The sequence below is a fragment of the Siphateles boraxobius genome, unplaced genomic scaffold (assembly GCF_051911475.1).
Source record: "Siphateles boraxobius isolate OS27281-9 unplaced genomic scaffold, OSU_SipBor_1 26, whole genome shotgun sequence".
NCBI lineage: Eukaryota > Metazoa > Chordata > Actinopteri > Cypriniformes > Leuciscidae > Siphateles > Siphateles boraxobius.
Genome location: NW_027508876.1, coordinates 13,672,971 through 13,690,634, shown reverse-complemented (window position 1 = coordinate 13,690,634; position 17,664 = coordinate 13,672,971). Strand labels below are relative to the sequence as shown.

The 17,664-nt window shown below is 35.3% G+C and overlaps 1 protein-coding gene across 1 annotated transcript; it reads right to left on the bottom strand.

The window, feature by feature from the left end:
* Positions 1 to 1,512: 1,512 nt before the first annotated feature.
* Positions 1,513 to 17,077, bottom strand: rec8b (REC8 meiotic recombination protein b). The gene is made up of 18 exons (XM_077244046.1): positions 16,819 to 17,077; positions 16,350 to 16,418; positions 16,072 to 16,214; positions 11,213 to 11,288; positions 10,954 to 11,074; positions 10,713 to 10,770; positions 10,553 to 10,620; positions 10,168 to 10,249; positions 8,168 to 8,249; positions 7,333 to 7,489; positions 7,011 to 7,151; positions 5,884 to 5,956; positions 4,741 to 4,898; positions 3,372 to 3,420; positions 2,913 to 2,988; positions 2,393 to 2,509; positions 2,180 to 2,286; positions 1,513 to 2,097 (listed from the first exon to the last, which is right to left on the bottom strand). Exons 1-18 carry the CDS (start codon positions 16,872 to 16,874, stop codon positions 2,021 to 2,023), a joined length of 1,710 nt encoding a protein of 569 aa, XP_077100161.1. The 5' UTR covers positions 16,875 to 17,077; the 3' UTR covers positions 1,513 to 2,020.
* Positions 17,078 to 17,664: the final 587 nt, after the last annotated feature.

Below are 17,664 nucleotides of genomic sequence, written 5' to 3'. Positions count from 1 at the left end.
ACTAGAACTGAGCGATTTACTGTGTCCTTACAGTAAAGTGCCACATTTTAATGCCTTGAGAAAACATGTCACCTCATAACTCTGCATGTTCATGATCGTGTTGCACGCATCACAGTAATGCAGGATCCTTCAGCTCGGCCTATGAACTTCTGTTCTCTTTTTCATTTTTTTGTAATAGCCCTACAAGCTGATCAGGATACTCAACATTCCAGTATCCTGTGCTCACTAGGTGCTACTATAGTATATCCTGCCCTAAATTTAACTTCATTGTCTAGTAAATGAGAATTTTACACCCTTTTACGCACATTATGATTATTATTACTTGTGATGTCATTTTTTATGTCTGTATAGTCACTTGTTGATGTAAACATCTGATCTGAGTTCCCTTGAGCGTGAGCAGGTCAGATATGAAATATTTCCCCTCAGCCTTTTTGAAATTCAGAGCATCTGTGCTATGGGGTGGGATAGCGGTTGCCTGAGGACAGTGTAATGTCGTTGTTGACAGTTCATAGTTTTTCTGTGACTCTTCATCTGTATGCTAACTACTGCTTTACCATATATGTCTGTTCTGCATACGTCAATCTTCGCATTTCATAATCAGCGCAACAGAAAGGTTGGCACGGGTTTTGCTTCTGGTTTTCTGTCTGTCGTTGTTTCTGTCTGGTGTTACATTTGTGAGAACTGCTTCATGACTAGTTTAACAGTGTGAGGTCAGGCAGGCATGAGATCATGAACTGTATGAGATCACTGTCAACATAGGGATTTCTGCTGGGAGGGTTAATGGATACACTGGTCCTGCACCGCCCCCTATGGACTAAGGGGTAATTGAATTTCACTTCTGTTATTAAACCATATTTATTGTAACTTTTTTTTTAACCAGTTTTAATCTTCCAAAGTTTTCGCAATTAAATCTTCATCCATCCAGTCAACCATAGTTGGATAGGATCAAGTATGTTAAAATACGAAAGAAATATCTGTTGCTACTTCAGTATGATTTTTATTGACCTTTGGTGTGGTGAAGTTGTGTAAATCACATGGGTTTTAAAAAAAGTGCACACTATAGGCCTGGACTACTACTAATTATATTATTGACTTGAATGCATTGACATTATTGGATGAGAACTGAGCTGGATGATGACATCGCCGTGTTCTACTTTATAGCTGAATTGAACTCATTCCATAATTGATCAACTTTACAGTTATTGAACCAACACTGAAGTGATTTCAACTTAATAATGACTATTGTCTTTTTAGAGCTGCTTTACAGCAGAATTGAATTTCGTTTGCATCATTGAATCATTATTTTCCTGTAAAGCTGTTTTGAAATAATCTGTTGTATAAAGCGCTATATATATATATATATATATATATATAGGTATATATATATATATAGGTGACTTGACTATATTAATAGGTCTGTAAGAACAATAATTTGTATGAATCAATGTAGAACATAATTTGAGAGCTGACAACAAATGCTTATTTTTTTAACAGTGAATATTCAAACAATAATTTTAGTATTTTTTTATATAAATTTATTATATTGAAATTAGCATTGAGACAAATTATATAAAAGTCATACAACATATTTCCATAACTTGAGAACAGCTAAAAACATCAGAAGCCTATTACAAACCATTTCTTAAGTGATTAAAAAGATTAAAAGTTATAACAAGTTCATATATATATATATATACAAATGAAAACACTAAACTTCATAAAGTTCAAAACATCATAAAAAAGTCATACAAATTTTTTACAATATAAACTTCATTTAAAAAGAACACTCTTTATCGCTCTGACCATGCAACTGCTATTATTTACCTTAAAATAAGAATTACAGTAACCAATTCATAATCATCAAATATTATGTACAAATTTTTCTGTACTGCACTTTATGAATACAAAAACTAGCCTCTGAACTGGCTTCATTTATTTCAGCATGACATCGTGCTCAGTTAAACCAATCTAAGAGCTTCAACTTTGGTGAGAGCATGTATGTTTGCACATGGGTGTGTGTTCAACGGTTCATGGTAATGGTGATGACTCCAAACGGTTCAGTCTGACATACACTTAACTTCAAACCACCGAGCACCTCTGTAGAACAAACAGATCACATGTCACATACATACTAAGCGACAGTAAAAAGCAAACACCAACAGGATGTCTCATGTTTTACCCAGTATTTTGTAGAACAGATGAGCTGTAGTGCTGCGCTCGGCCTCTGGCGGCAGCAGCGAGTGAAAGGAGACCTTCTCAAAGCGCTTGATGAAGCCAATGATCAGTCTGTATGACAGAAAGAACGACTGAAAAAAATCGGATCATACACACACACACACACACACACACACACACACACAGACATGTTCAGCTACTAAGTGCCTCTTCGAACCTGAGCAGGTCAGCGGTGGTGATGTCACTCATCTCGGGCTCCGTCTCTCCCTGTGGCAGTTCGACATGTTCCTCTACTATCACCTCCATGGACACAGGAGCCTCTTCTATAGGAGACCTACACACATAATGTTTATTTCACAGGATTTCAAGCTGACTTGCACCAACAGTTCTTTTAACAATGTGTGCATGTGCCATAAGACCGCATGACGTAACACTGTAACATTTAATAACAAATGATCATTTAGACGGAAGTGAATCAATCAAAACTAACTTTGACTGGAAAAAACATTTTTCAAGAACCACTATAAAACCAAACCAATCTCTGTTACCTTAAATTATATGTTTATCTCTGTAAAGCTGCTTTGAAACAATCTACATTGTTAAAAGCGCTATATAAATGAGGATGACTTGACTTGACTTGATACTGCAGTCCTGAATATGATGCATGTTCTGACATTTAGTGTTTATTAACTGTGTCTATTTTTATGCATTTCGTTTTTCCTTTTGCAATTTCTTACCATCTGTTGGTGGGAGTGATGTGGTCACTCTGAGACTTGTCTCCTTTAGACACGTCCAGCAGCACGTCAGAACCAGCTGGACAAAAACGCACACCCACACATTCTGGATTTTAATGTCTGTCCATAGACAATGATTTGTATACTGTATAAACTGTATATTCTCTCCACCAACCCTAACCCTACCCCTAAATGCATTTTTACATTTTCAATTTTTAAAAAAAACAGAATTTGGTCTGATTTATAAGCTGTTTTCTTCATTTTGACCAACAACAATTTAAAAAAAAAAAAAAATCACATTTTACTTTCCTTGTGGGGATATTTGGTACCTGTACCTGTAGTTTGGTTGACGTTTTGAGCATTGAGGCTAAAGTCAAGCAAAAAGTGCTTGGAGACTGTCTTGTACATCACACTGAAATCGCATTGATTTTATTATGAGAAAGTGAAGCATTTGTTTGTCACCTGAGAGTTCAGACAGAAGCAGAGCCGCCTCACCAGACTCCCTGACCACCTAAACGTTCATAAAACACACAGAAAGGAAAGCGAGTTAGAGACAATCTTGTGAAAAAGTACGTTAGCATACTTTTAAATATAGCATTTATTACGGAAATAATGTACTTTAAAAAAGTATTCTTTAGTGCGGACTGAATGTAATGTTTACGAATACTTTAACTTGTATTTTATTAAATGCAGTTAGCTGAACCTCAGATTTTGTTGCTCACACAAGTAGGATTTATGTAATGTAATCTTATGTAATTTACTAATTTTATAAATATGTCTACTTTGAAATAGGGTTAAAGTGTACTGCCGAATGTACTGACAAGTTTCCATAGTTTACCAAAAATGCTTCAATGTTATGCATTTAAATACATTTGTAATTACACATTTGTTATGATGATGTTGCAATTCAGTACATTTCAAATACATTAACATTAAATGCAATATTGAATAACACAGTTAATATTATAACAAATCAAGTACTTTACATGTATTTTCAGTGTACTTCTTCAAAGCGCAACCAAAGATTATTAAAACAATGTTTTAAAATGTATTTTAAAGTAAAACTTTTAATTAGACATTATTGCAAAGTGCTCTTTTTAAAAGTGTACTTCAGTGCGTTAAGAAACAAAGTCATGAAGGTGTTCTGTCTTTTAGTACACTTAAGTGGCATTTTATTTTTATTAATATAATATCTGTCCAGTTTAAAAAAATATATACTTTTAAGAGTTGAAGTACACTAGAAGAGCACATTCAATAAAATTAAGTGCACTCCTTTTTTTGAAGTGGCTAGCATAAACTCAAAGGACCCTATTTACTTTGTTAGCACACATGACTAGTCTTGTGGTAAACAATTAATCTGTGCAAGTTAATCAACAAATCTTTTTTTTTTTTGTCTTCGTCATCTTTAATCAAAATCTGAAAATGTACTTCTCATCAGGAATGGCCTTCCGTCTCTGATGACGTCAGTTTGACGGCTTGGGTAGAGTTGAATGAAACGCCTACTTTTCAAGACCCAATCATTTCCCGGCAGAAAACAAGCCACGTCCTCTATTTTTCTCATTCAACTTCCGGTTAACGTAGTGTTTAAAAGGTTAGTTCACCCAAAAATGAAGGTTCTGTTATCTTTTATCGTTCTGTCATACATTTTCATCTATCACACGAGTAAAAGATAACGAGATTCTCCTTTTCGTTTGAACTAACCCTTTAAACATCGATAGTGTGCATGCTTATAAAATGTGTGTGCCTGAAAATAACCTTGAACTCTGAATTTTAAATGATTAATAAATCAAGTCTCTGACTCCGACATGACCAGATAAGCAACAATCTTCACCTCTCTGCTAGACTCTCGACTCCTCTCCGTTCCTCTTTCTTTCTCCATGTCCAACTGCTCACGCTCCTCCTGCGCCTGCCGTTTCCTGGAGGGACGGGGGAGGGTGGAAGAAACGCTGGAGGATTTCCAGAGCTTCTGGAGATCAGGGTGGATGAGCACTGCAATGCAAGGTCAATCGTTATAAGAGTGGAGTGTATTAGTGTCCACATCAACACACAATATGTGACCGTGGATCACAAAACCAGTCACAAGTTGCACGGGTATATTTGTGGCAATAGCCGACAATACATTTTATCGATTTTTCTTTTATGCCAAAAATCATTAGGATATTAAGTAAAGATCGTGTTCCATGAAGATATTTTGTACATTTCCTACCATAAATATATAAAACATTTATTTTTGTGAGTCAATGCAGCACAATCGTGAACATAAATGGGCAACCCTCTGATTTCATATTTTCCTATAGTTGTATATCTGCCAAATAGGGTCATATCCTAACAAACCATACATCAGTGGAAATTTTATTTATTCAGCTTTCAGTTGATGTGTAAATCTAAATTTCAAGAAATGGACCCAAGTGACTGGTTTTGTGGTCCAGGGTCACAATATCGTTCTGTTTATTCTAAGCATGCGCTGCGGTTATGTCGCATGCCGCTTTAAATGCTCCAGCTTTTTAAAACAGGATGGATTCTGATTGGCTGTCAATGTTTTAATCGCTCATCAGCTGAAAAAAATTCTGAAAGTGATTCCAACGATGTCGTTTCTCTGTGCCGTTATCATTATAGTTGTGGTGTGGACTAGATAGCTAGATATAGTTACTTCGAACTATATCTTTATCGTTACAGTTATCGTCCTTGATGTGATCGGGCCTTAAGGTGCTTCCTGACTCCCGATAAAACAGCTGAGCCTTTTGATGGTCCAATGGTTTCATTATTAAGATCTATTAAACTGTCCAGTGTGAAATAAAGGAGCTGACGCAGTAGTTTCTCTGTTTAGTTGATAAGTATTTGTGCTGTATAAGTGTTGGAATTAAAAAAAAAGTGTTTTCTAGAGCTGTTGATGACTTTATGCACAATGATATTAAAACAAGTTTATTTATTAGCAAGCATATCATTTATGAGAGGTGCTGGTGTTATAACGTACTGTTACATGGTGTGCTGAGCAGAACTGATGCTGACGCCTTCCGAGAGGCAGAAATACTTAGGAGGACATCAGACTAAGGAAAAAAGAGGAAGAAAAATGGAGACAGATGGACAGAAAGAGAATTACATAAGCAAATAATTTATGAATAACAGGGTTGGGGGAAAAAAATAGATTCACCACCAAAGTAGATGCACTGCAAACATAGATGCAATTTTTTTCAAAAGATGTATCAACATTTTTTAAATATCAAATATGATTAAAATATTACATTCACTACCGTTTAAAAGTTTGGGGTCAGTAAGATTAAAAAAAAATGAATAGTTTTATTCAGCAAGGATGCATTATTAAGGCATTAAGCCATTATTAAGACCAAAATTAAGCAGCACAACTGTTTTCAACATTGATCATATCAGCATATTAGAATGATTTCTGAAGGATCATGTGACTGAAGACGATGCTGAAAATTCATCTTTGTTATCAAAGGAATAAATTACATTTTGTAATATATTAAAATAGAAAACAGTTATAATAGTATTTCACAATATTACTGTTTTCACAGTTTTTTGTTCAAATAAATGCATCATTGGTGAGCATAAGAGACTTTCAGATATGATTTAAAAAAAAATCAAATTCAAAAACTTCAAACTTTTGAAATATTTTTAAATCATTAATCTTTTAAACTGCGTTTAATTTAATGTATTTAAATTATTTTGGAATTAACTAAATTAGGGTTAGGAAAACATAAATATTTATGTTATTTTATATTATTATTTAACTGATTCTATATTTCTTTAAAGTTTAATAGAGTCAAAAGAGGCGTCAAAATAGACATACAATTTTTTCAGACAATCTTATAAAAAATAATATTACCAAAGGTTGCCAAAATATAATTTCTATTTGCAGTAAGAACATGTTTTAGTATGGCTTTTATAAAGAAGCCAGAGAGCCACTTTAACTCTTTAAAGATTTGCACTCATATGTTGTTACTGAAAAATTGAGATGCATCAAGAATCGTTTCTGTAATTACACCGCGGAGGCTTCCTCAAACTCCATCAAATGAAATCCTGACTTGCCTAAAGATTTCTAGCACTACTGATTAGATTAGTTATCTTTCACAAAGTTCCCACCAGAGATTGGGTTTCAATCAGAGGGTTGTTGATTTGTTGTCGCATTGCATCCTGGGTAATCTGTGTGTTTTGGTCGGCGAAGATCAGTTGCCGTTTGCGACCTCGCCTCTTTGAGTGCACAGATTGCTCAACTAAGAGCTTCTGAAAAAGATGGACAAAACCAGAGGAAAAATGAAAGAGTGAGAGGTTTTTAAACACGCTGTTGACAGCCCAATGTAACTGTTCTTTGCTACAAAGGCATTCACGCTTCAGAACACATATGGATTATGTAACGCTAGAGCATAATGGGCAAGGTAATGTGGACATGGCTTCACACACAAACCTCACTGGAGCGCTCCATCTCCACGTCTCTCTCACTGGCCTCAGTGGTTGGTGGCATGGTGATGGGGGGAGGAGTCATCTCCAGAGCGACCCGATCTAAGGTGACCTCCGTAAGACGCCCATTCCTCTCATCCACGATGCACTCACTGTTCTTCAGTCTGCAAACATGCAATCAGTCATGGTTCAACACAACGAGAACACCATTCAACTCTAGCGCCAGTTCAGGCAAACATTATGGGCTCCATTAAACTGTGCAGTCAAGGGATTCTTTAATTTTTTTTTATCTAGGTCAAGGACATTTGGCCTAACAACTGTCAATGTCTGTCCAAACTGATGTTTATCAGTTTAGAACTATATAGAAAAAACCCATCGGCTTTGTTTCAGACAGGCTGAAAAAGTGATTTTTGGTGAAAGAAAAACATGAAACGCATGTAAATATATTTTTGATGAAGCACAACGAAAAACACATTCACATGTAGTTTCGAATCGGATGATTTTAACAAGTGACAGTGCATGGTTTCAGACACAACTTGTGCATTCATCTGTAAACTTCAGTAATGCCTCCAAGCTTATGTTTTCATTTCCACAACGACACTGTCAGTTGTAGAAACTCTTGGCATTGTGCTGAAGCTTAAGCCATTACCATTACGTAGAAATACCAAATATTGACTACATGAACAAGCAGGTCTTGCTTAATTTCTGTGCAGTCAGTCCTGAAGACAAAAAAAATCAGAATTGGGTGCAGTGTGACTAACCAAATTTGAATCGACAGCAGTATTTCCTTCATCCATTTCATCTTTACTGTATGTCCTTCATCTCATCTTTATGCTACTCACTGTTCTATAGAGACCATAGCAGGATCCATATATCCTGATTTCTCCCCTTCTGTCACCCTCTCTCTCTCCTTATCCTCCTCATCTGAGGGAGTATAGAGGAAAACATGTGACTTTTAGACTCACATTTTTATAAAAACGTGTTTGTAGCGGGCAATTACAGTCAACTAAGTAATCAGGTTACGAATGGGCCCAGACAGTATCTTTTTGACATTTTCTGTGCTGAGTTCTGGGGTAAATCTGCAGAACCAATATATTTCCTATATAAGCCAATATAAGCATGTATGTTTTTATTTTTGCAAATGTCCCTTTAGGGGCTTCGTAGAAAACAGTTATTTTGAAATGTAATAATATTTCACAATATTATTGTTTACTGTGTTTTCTGATCAAATTTCTTTCAAAAGCAAAATCTTACAGACCCCAAACTTACGAATGAATGAACTTTAACTAAAAATACAGAAATTATTCTGATGAGTGTTTTTCAACATAATAATGGAAATATTAACCTGTTAGAACATTTTTTTTTTGGTCAGGCACTAATTTGCAAACTACGCAGTTGCAGGGTTTAATGAGCAATGGAAGCAAAGCGCATCAGTGTGGGAGCATTTTACTGAAATAGTTAACCAGGACGAATTGAGTACTGGATATGTGATATGTAATGGCTGTGAAGCGCAGTATGTATATGACAGTAAACCAGAGGGGGACCGTCAGGGCCTATTGTATATTATAAACTATTGTAAAAAATTATATTCACAAACTTTTAAATAATAGTTTAAAAAGTAAAAACTTTTAAAATAAAAATTCATCAGTTGTAATGTTATTTTTGAAAGCCAAAGCTTTTGAAAGCATTTCAAACCCAGCAATTATAAGCGATACCTCTGGATGAGACGGCATCAACCAACAAGCTAAAGCTTTGCTGCTTGAATTGTTTGCTGTTTGGGTAAGTTATTTAAAATCTAATAGGTCACGTGCCAACAGATTGCCGTCGCTGCCACAGTTTTATATATGTTAAGCTTTATTTGAGAAAAGTCATTTTGCTGAATTACTGGTCAATCAGTAAATTTACCAACTCAGCGACCATTATGCACATTTGCTGTAATTAATTGAATCAGGTGCTCTGAAAATGCCAGGATCGCTGTTCACTGTCTATGATGCAGAAGTATCTGTCGCTAATTTGCTTTGATCTTGGTGCTGTCATTATGTGTCAGCTTACATAAAATTGTGTCATATGTTTTGCAACCCGGCCAGTTGTCAACACATTCCGCTGATTGTAATTGTGTGATGATGCAATTATATGTAATAAGGGTTTGAGGATGATGAGGATTTCTTATATTTTGTTGTGATAACTCTCAAACTCACTGTGCTGATTGCTTGTTACATTTCTTGTCAAATGTAACTAATGAAGTACAATAGAAGAGGACACGGTAAGCTAGGCTAATTTTAGACTCAGTTTACTCTTTACCCAATAAGGGAAGTGGGTGAGAGGGCAAAGGTTCAAGAGTCACGGTTCGCGACTGCAAAAGGTTCCGACCTTTGCTTGGGCTGAACATATTTATTTTCTTGCATTTGTGTGTTCTGGGAAACAATGACAATTTATATTTGAAGAGAGTAAAGCCTTTGTTTAGGCTATTAAGGAAATGTAATTTTGCCAAAGAAGAACTTTTACTTTAATCAAATGTTCATTTAAAATCAGCCTACTTCAGTGTAATAGAATACCATATCATCACGTTTAAAACTGAGAATTTGAGTAATTGTAATGTGATGATCAAGTGCGGGTCGGGTGTGAATATCTATATCAGAGAAAATCATAGTTTGGGTGGGTTGCGGGTGGATTATTTATTATTAAATAAATGGATTCGGGTGACGTTAGAACTGATCCATGCATCTCAAGTAGGCAAAGATTCTGTGTGGGCCTGTGAATGGCTAATAATGACAAATGTTAATTGAGATTAGTATTTATATGTGTCAATTTTTCAGTGCATCCATTTATCTATCAATCTTACCTCCAAGATGGAATAGATCTTGCTGTTCCATGAGCATGTCAATCTCATGAGCCGTGGCTTCAGGTAACTCTGCCCCACCAAACTGGAAAATGATCAGAAACATGAGATTGGGATACAGCATATGAAGTGTGTGGTACAAATAAACGCAGATGAAAAGGAATGAATAATATCATCTGGTGTTGTTCGTTACTAAGCCTCATGTGGGTAGATGATCCCATCTAAAACTTTACAAAGAGCCGTATGAATTTTGTGGGGGCAAATGGTACCGAAGTGGCGTCATGCATTTGGTTTGAGCAAAGGCTGCGGACACAGACTCAAATATAGATCTCTGTGTGTTTTTTATTGCCAGTCTGGAGGAGTGAGATGCATGTAGAGTGAAAATCACCTCTGTGCTGAGCACAGGAACCAGCTCTGCATCTTTGATGGTGATTGATTCAGGAGAAGCATTGAGGTCTTGAAAGGGAAAGAGAAGGAAAGATTAGGTGGAAACCATAAAGATCAACTCTTTGACCCACATCAGTTCTTGCGATATTTCAAAATCTCACCTTTAGGTAATGTAATTTCCTTTCTGACCACCAGAGATGGTGAGGCCTCCATAAATTCCTGTGACAATAAACAATAAATTATTGGCTGAACTGCCTAGAAAAGGTTGAGATTAGACTAATGTAATGTGTTTGCGTTAAATTCACTTTAATGAACTCTTTGATCCAATTGATGATCCAATGATACAATATATCTCCAATGAATAATTCATGCAAACCGTATGTATATGCTTCAGTTTATCACCTGAGATGACAAGTAAGAACTATGCAGATCACAATCAACCCCCATCACTCCAAAAAACGGTTCCAGTGCCCATTCAGCCTCCTCTAGCTGGAACAGAGAGTCAGGGACATTCAGCACCAACCTAGAGGGAAACACAATCCCAGAACAGCAACAGTAGTGATATACACAGCTGTCACGGGTGTATAAAGAATAATATGAACCTCTGTCAGAATGAATTACATTAGTGAGACAACATGACAGTGACAACCCTGAATCTGACCTGTCGGTGTCCGCCATGTCAATGTTCAAGTGTCTCTTTGAGCGAAGCAAGCGCTCGATGGTCTGCTGGACCTCCTCTGTGGGGAAATCAAACAGAAAACAATTCACTCCATTTCTACTCCACTCCACAAATAATTTTGTTTTTTTTAAATGAACATATTTTAATGAATTATTAATTAATTTAATGAATGTTTATTAAACAAAAATAAATTCTTTCATTTATCAAAATAAACAGAAAATAGTTGTGAATAGTTCATGTTTTGAACAAGTATTAACTTAGACATCATTAAAAAAATATTACTATAGTTAAAGTATTGGTGTAAATACTTTGAGCCTTTTTCCCCATGCTGATGAGTCTATTACCCCGTGTGTGGGTTAAAAGACCCACCTTGCCACCTTATTCATTCATAACATTTTTAAACAAACAAACCACTTTTATGATTTATTTTCACAGAAAATATTGTTACTCCATTCATTTTCAATAAAAACATATATATTTTTTCTGCAATCATACACTAGCAAAAAGCACATTTTTCTTAAGGTGTACACTGTGCCTTAATTTAGCCCCGTTGTACACAACCCTTTTAAAAGTAACGTGTACTTTTTTTTCACAAGGGATAGTATACTGTTGGTGTATGTTGCTTTGATCAGTTTTAGTAGGACTGCAGTCTTTAAATGGTGTTTGTGTTCACCCAAAAATGAAAATTCTGTCCGTATTTACTTACCCTCATGTTGTTCCAACCTCGTAAGACCTTCGTTCATCTTCAGAACACGAATTAAGATATTTTTGATTAAATCTGAGAGCTGGATCACTCCTCCATAGGCTTCTTAAGGGATTGACACTTGTTCCCAGAAAAGCTATTAAATACATTGTTAAAGTAGCCCAAGTGACTACAGTGGCTCAATCTTGAGTTTATCAAGCGACGAGAATACTTTTTGTGCGAAAAAACAAACAAAAATAACAACTTTATTTCAAATATTAATTTCCTTCTCTGTGGACCTCGAGTCAGTTCACTAGTGTAATAGCATAGCGCTTCTGTTGTTATACGTCACACGCATCACACACATGACCAGCGTCGGCCAATAGTGAGCCTACGTGTGATGTAGCTCTACGCTATCACACTACGTTAAAGGACAAGTTCGGTATTTTACACTTAAAGCCCTGTTTTAAGATCGTTTCTGATGAAATAGAACGGTTAAGATTGAAATTTGGACAAATGCTGCTGTCGCGAGAGTTTTCGGTTCTAACCGTTCTATTTCATCAGAAACGATCTTAAAACAGGGCTTAAGTGTAAAATACCGAACTTGTCCTTTAACTGACTAGAGGCCCACAGAGAAGGAAATGAATAGTTGAAATAAAGTCGTTATTTTTGTTTGTTTTTGCGGACAAAAAGTATTCTTGTCGCTTGATAAACTTAAGATTGAGCCACTGTAGTCACTTGGACTATTTTAACGATGTCTTTAATAACTTTTCGGGGCTGGCAAGTGTCAATCCCTTAAGAAGCCTATGGAGGAGTGATCCAGCAGATTTCATCAAAAATATCTTAATTCGTGTTCCGAAGATGAACGAAGGTCTTACGGGGTTGGAACAACATGAGGGTGAGTAAATACTGACAGAATTTTCATTTTTGGGTGAATTATCCCTTTAAGCAAAACAGTACAATCTACACCAGTAGTCAGTGCTTCTACAGTAGATGACGACTATCTCACCCAGCAGAAGAGCACACTGGCGATGGTAGACGATGACTACGCCATACTGAAGCTGAGAGGACAGGTAAAGAGAGAAACGGGGCCGGGGAAGACTAGGATGGATTGGAGGAACCTGGACCATCACATAATCCACAATGTCCTCACTATAATATATACACAAACACAACATGCTGATTAACATTTTAAAAATATAACAAAATAACCTGAAAGAAAGAGCATGATACATTATCACTAACCAATAATAATAAGATTATTATTAATTATAAGATTTCTCTAACCAAGTGCGCATGACGTTGACCTTGAGGTACTCTCTTCTGGAAATCCTGATGCCTTTAGTGGCTGCCAGCCTGAAAACACAACAAACAAACGTCAACAAACAAAACTTTATTCAATGTTTTGACATAACGTTAGTCCACTGTTCTTAATTTCAACAAACAAAACTTCATTCCTCTCTTCTTAAACGTCCTGTTGACTCAAATTATAGGCTAGTGTCTCTGTCTAAATGTAGGTTAAACAATTCACTCCATTTCAATATAATAAAAACACATTGCCGGACAATGTAATGGAATACTATGCCTGCATTCATTTGTTACAAAAGGAAAATGCATTCACTATATTCTTTAGTACATTTAATGTTTTAATTTAAATGTCTATTTATGTTGTGTCAAGGTTTCTTGCACCAAACTTTTAATTTAGTTTTTAATTTAGTTGTAATTTTATTTTAAATAACTATTTACACCCTGTCTCTGATCCCTAAAAAATATTAAAATAAAAAAAACTACTATAAATGAACAACAAATACAAATAAATTCAAAATAAAGCCAGCTGGTTTTGTTACTGTACGTTTAAGACTATCTAGATGTCCTCTGTAATGATTAGGTAACCTCTGAGTACTGGCATATTTATTATTTATCAGGGTGGTAAACTTAACAGAATATTAAATAGGCGATGATTTGTAAATGCACTTGTTTTGATATCATAACCCTGATGATTTCTTGCCTGTTTTTGCAGCTTATTTTTTATAAATGATTTGGGTTTGACTGGTAAGGGAGCTGAAGTTTGTCTAGATATTTTGAACAATCAAGCATGAAAATATATTTTAGTACACCACAAAAACAAAATTAAGACTTCATAAAATTGCATAATAGGACCCCTTTAACAAGAGCTTTTGATGATGTACTTGGAAATTTGTCTGATCCTTGGCGCGATTGCGGAGAGCAACACAAAGTTGATTCTGCGCTAATTTGAAGTAATATTTTATGTTTTTAAAAATGTAGATTTATGTAGAAAAATGAAAATCCATAAAATGTTGGGGCAAAGGCACAAAAATTAACATGATAATAAATATCTGGCTGACTTTAACATTTGTTGACATGACATGGTTAGATTCAGATGGTAAGTATCATATACCAGCTTAGAGATAATTATAATATTTATTATGAAACCATCATATTTAAAGATAAGATATTAATAATATCATATAATAAAATATATTTATTGTTACTACTGTAAATCTATTTTGAATTATTATGGGATTTCATTCAATGCTTTCAGAATCTTTACTTTTTTAAATAATTTTGTTTTTTTTAAATGAACATATTTTAATGAATTATTAATTAATTTAATGAATGTTTATTAAACAAAAATAAATTCTTTCATTTATCAAAATAAACAGAAAATAGTTGTGAATAGTTCATGTTTTGAACAAGTATTAACTTAGACATCATTAAAAAAATATTACTATAGTTAAAGTATTGGTGTAAATACTTTGAGCCTTTTTCCCCATGCTGATGAGTCTATTACCCCGTGTGTGGGTTAAAAGACCCACCTTGCCACCTTATTCATTCATAACATTTTTAAACAAACAAACCACTTTTATGATTTATTTTCACAGAAAATATTGTTACTCCATTCATTTTCAATAAAAACATATATATTTTTTCTGCAATCATACACTAGCAAAAAGCACATTTTTCTTAAGGTGTACACTGTGCCTTAATTTAGCCCCGTTGTACACAACCCTTTTAAAAGTAACGTGTACTTTTTTTTCACAAGGGATAGTATACTGTTGGTGTATGTTGCTTTGATCAGTTTTAGTAGGACTGCAGTCTTTAAATGGTGTTTGTGTTCACCCAAAAATGAAAATTCTGTCCGTATTTACTTACCCTCATGTTGTTCCAACCTCGTAAGACCTTCGTTCATCTTCAGAACACGAATTAAGATATTTTTGATTAAATCTGAGAGCTGGATCACTCCTCCATAGGCTTCTTAAGGGATTGACACTTGTTCCCAGAAAAGCTATTAAATACATTGTTAAAGTAGCCCAAGTGACTACAGTGGCTCAATCTTGAGTTTATCAAGCGACGAGAATACTTTTTGTGCGAAAAAACAAACAAAAATAACAACTTTATTTCAAATATTAATTTCCTTCTCTGTGGACCTCGAGTCAGTTCACTAGTGTAATAGCATAGCGCTTCTGTTGTTATACGTCACACGCATCACACACATGACCAGCGTCGGCCAATAGTGAGCCTACGTGTGATGTAGCTCTACGCTATCACACTACGTTAAAGGACAAGTTCGGTATTTTACACTTAAAGCCCTGTTTTAAGATCGTTTCTGATGAAATAGAACGGTTAAGATTGAAATTTGGACAAATGCTGCTGTCGCGAGAGTTTTCGGTTCTAACCGTTCTATTTCATCAGAAACGATCTTAAAACAGGGCTTAAGTGTAAAATACCGAACTTGTCCTTTAACTGACTAGAGGCCCACAGAGAAGGAAATGAATAGTTGAAATAAAGTCGTTATTTTTGTTTGTTTTTGCGGACAAAAAGTATTCTTGTCGCTTGATAAACTTAAGATTGAGCCACTGTAGTCACTTGGACTATTTTAACGATGTCTTTAATAACTTTTCGGGGCTGGCAAGTGTCAATCCCTTAAGAAGCCTATGGAGGAGTGATCCAGCAGATTTCATCAAAAATATCTTAATTCGTGTTCCGAAGATGAACGAAGGTCTTACGGGGTTGGAACAACATGAGGGTGAGTAAATACTGACAGAATTTTCATTTTTGGGTGAATTATCCCTTTAAGCAAAACAGTACAATCTACACCAGTAGTCAGTGCTTCTACAGTAGATGACGACTATCTCACCCAGCAGAAGAGCACACTGGCGATGGTAGACGATGACTACGCCATACTGAAGCTGAGAGGACAGGTAAAGAGAGAAACGGGGCCGGGGAAGACTAGGATGGATTGGAGGAACCTGGACCATCACATAATCCACAATGTCCTCACTATAATATATACACAAACACAACATGCTGATTAACATTTTAAAAATATAACAAAATAACCTGAAAGAAAGAGCATGATACATTATCACTAACCAATAATAATAAGATTATTATTAATTATAAGATTTCTCTAACCAAGTGCGCATGACGTTGACCTTGAGGTACTCTCTTCTGGAAATCCTGATGCCTTTAGTGGCTGCCAGCCTGAAAACACAACAAACAAACGTCAACAAACAAAACTTTATTCAATGTTTTGACATAACGTTAGTCCACTGTTCTTAATTTCAACAAACAAAACTTCATTCCTCTCTTCTTAAACGTCCTGTTGACTCAAATTATAGGCTAGTGTCTCTGTCTAAATGTAGGTTCAACTGTACATATTTTATACAGTTTATTTTAACTTTACATATTTTACAGATTTAAGTTTGAGTACATATTTTGTGAGGTTAGCGAGTTTCAAAATTTTTTTTTAAAAGTTCCTAAACACTAACGTTACCTCAGCGTGGTAAGTTACCTTTTGAAACTAACAGCCAATAAATTAATGTTGGTATTGTTATTATTATTTATTAAATTCGTAATCTTGTTTATAATGAAGTATACATACCAGATAGTGGAGAAGCAGCCAGTGTGACGCTGAAGCACGTTTGGATAATAAAACATTTTACCTCAGAGTTCGGTTCAGTTCACAAATCTGAACACAATCGATATCTAATTTAAAATCTAATCTGATAACCTTTGGTCACACTTTACTTCAGCTAAAACACGTGGAGATAATGTGAATTTCCGCAGATACGCGCTAAATCAATACAGAAATGTTTTTTCTTCAGTTAGTTCTGTGAGGATTGATTGACAGATGCAACGAAGGCTGCGTCTCAAACATAGACTGTAAAAAAAAAAAGGTCTCAAAGCATAGTGAGCTGCCTACGTAGACATCATCTTGTCGCAGTTCGAGGCTCAAAATGCTATCTATGTAGGCAGCCCACTAGCTTTTGATACACATCCGATGGTCTGAGGGATTGTTAATAATTTTAAACATTTTTAATATTTATGTTGCATCAATGACATAAAATGACTATAACACTGTTAAAAAAAACACATTTTACATTTTCTAAACGTATAAGTTAGTTTAAAAAGGTGACAGTAATGACAAATTATTTATTTATGTGACAATTTATTCACTGTAAGATTGTCTAATAAATTATGGTACCCTAAAAGTAATAGCACATTTATCACTATGGCCTTGAGTACCCTGGGATTTTGTGGGGGGAAAAAATATATTTATCCTGTCGAAATCTGTCAGTTTGAAGCAAACACAAATATTTCATTTAGGAACAGTTCATATTTTCCATTAGTCAGACTGTTTGCCCCGCCCATTTAGCGCAAACACTCCGCGCTGACATGTGACGATCCAATCAAAACAGTAGAAAGCCCCGGCAGAATTCGAAGGGGG

Coding starts and splice junctions, on each gene's coding strand:
- rec8b (XM_077244046.1), bottom strand. CDS start 16,874: ATGTTTTATTATCCAAACGTGCTTCAGCGTCACACTGGCTGCTTCTCC. Junction 16,419..16,818: donor GGCTGCTTCTCCACTATCTG/GTATGTATACTT, acceptor TTGTGTTTTCAG/GCTGGCAGCCACTAAAGGCA. Junction 10,250..10,552: donor TTCCTGTGCTCAGCACAGAG/GTGATTTTCACT, acceptor ATCATTTTCCAG/TTTGGTGGGGCAGAGTTACC.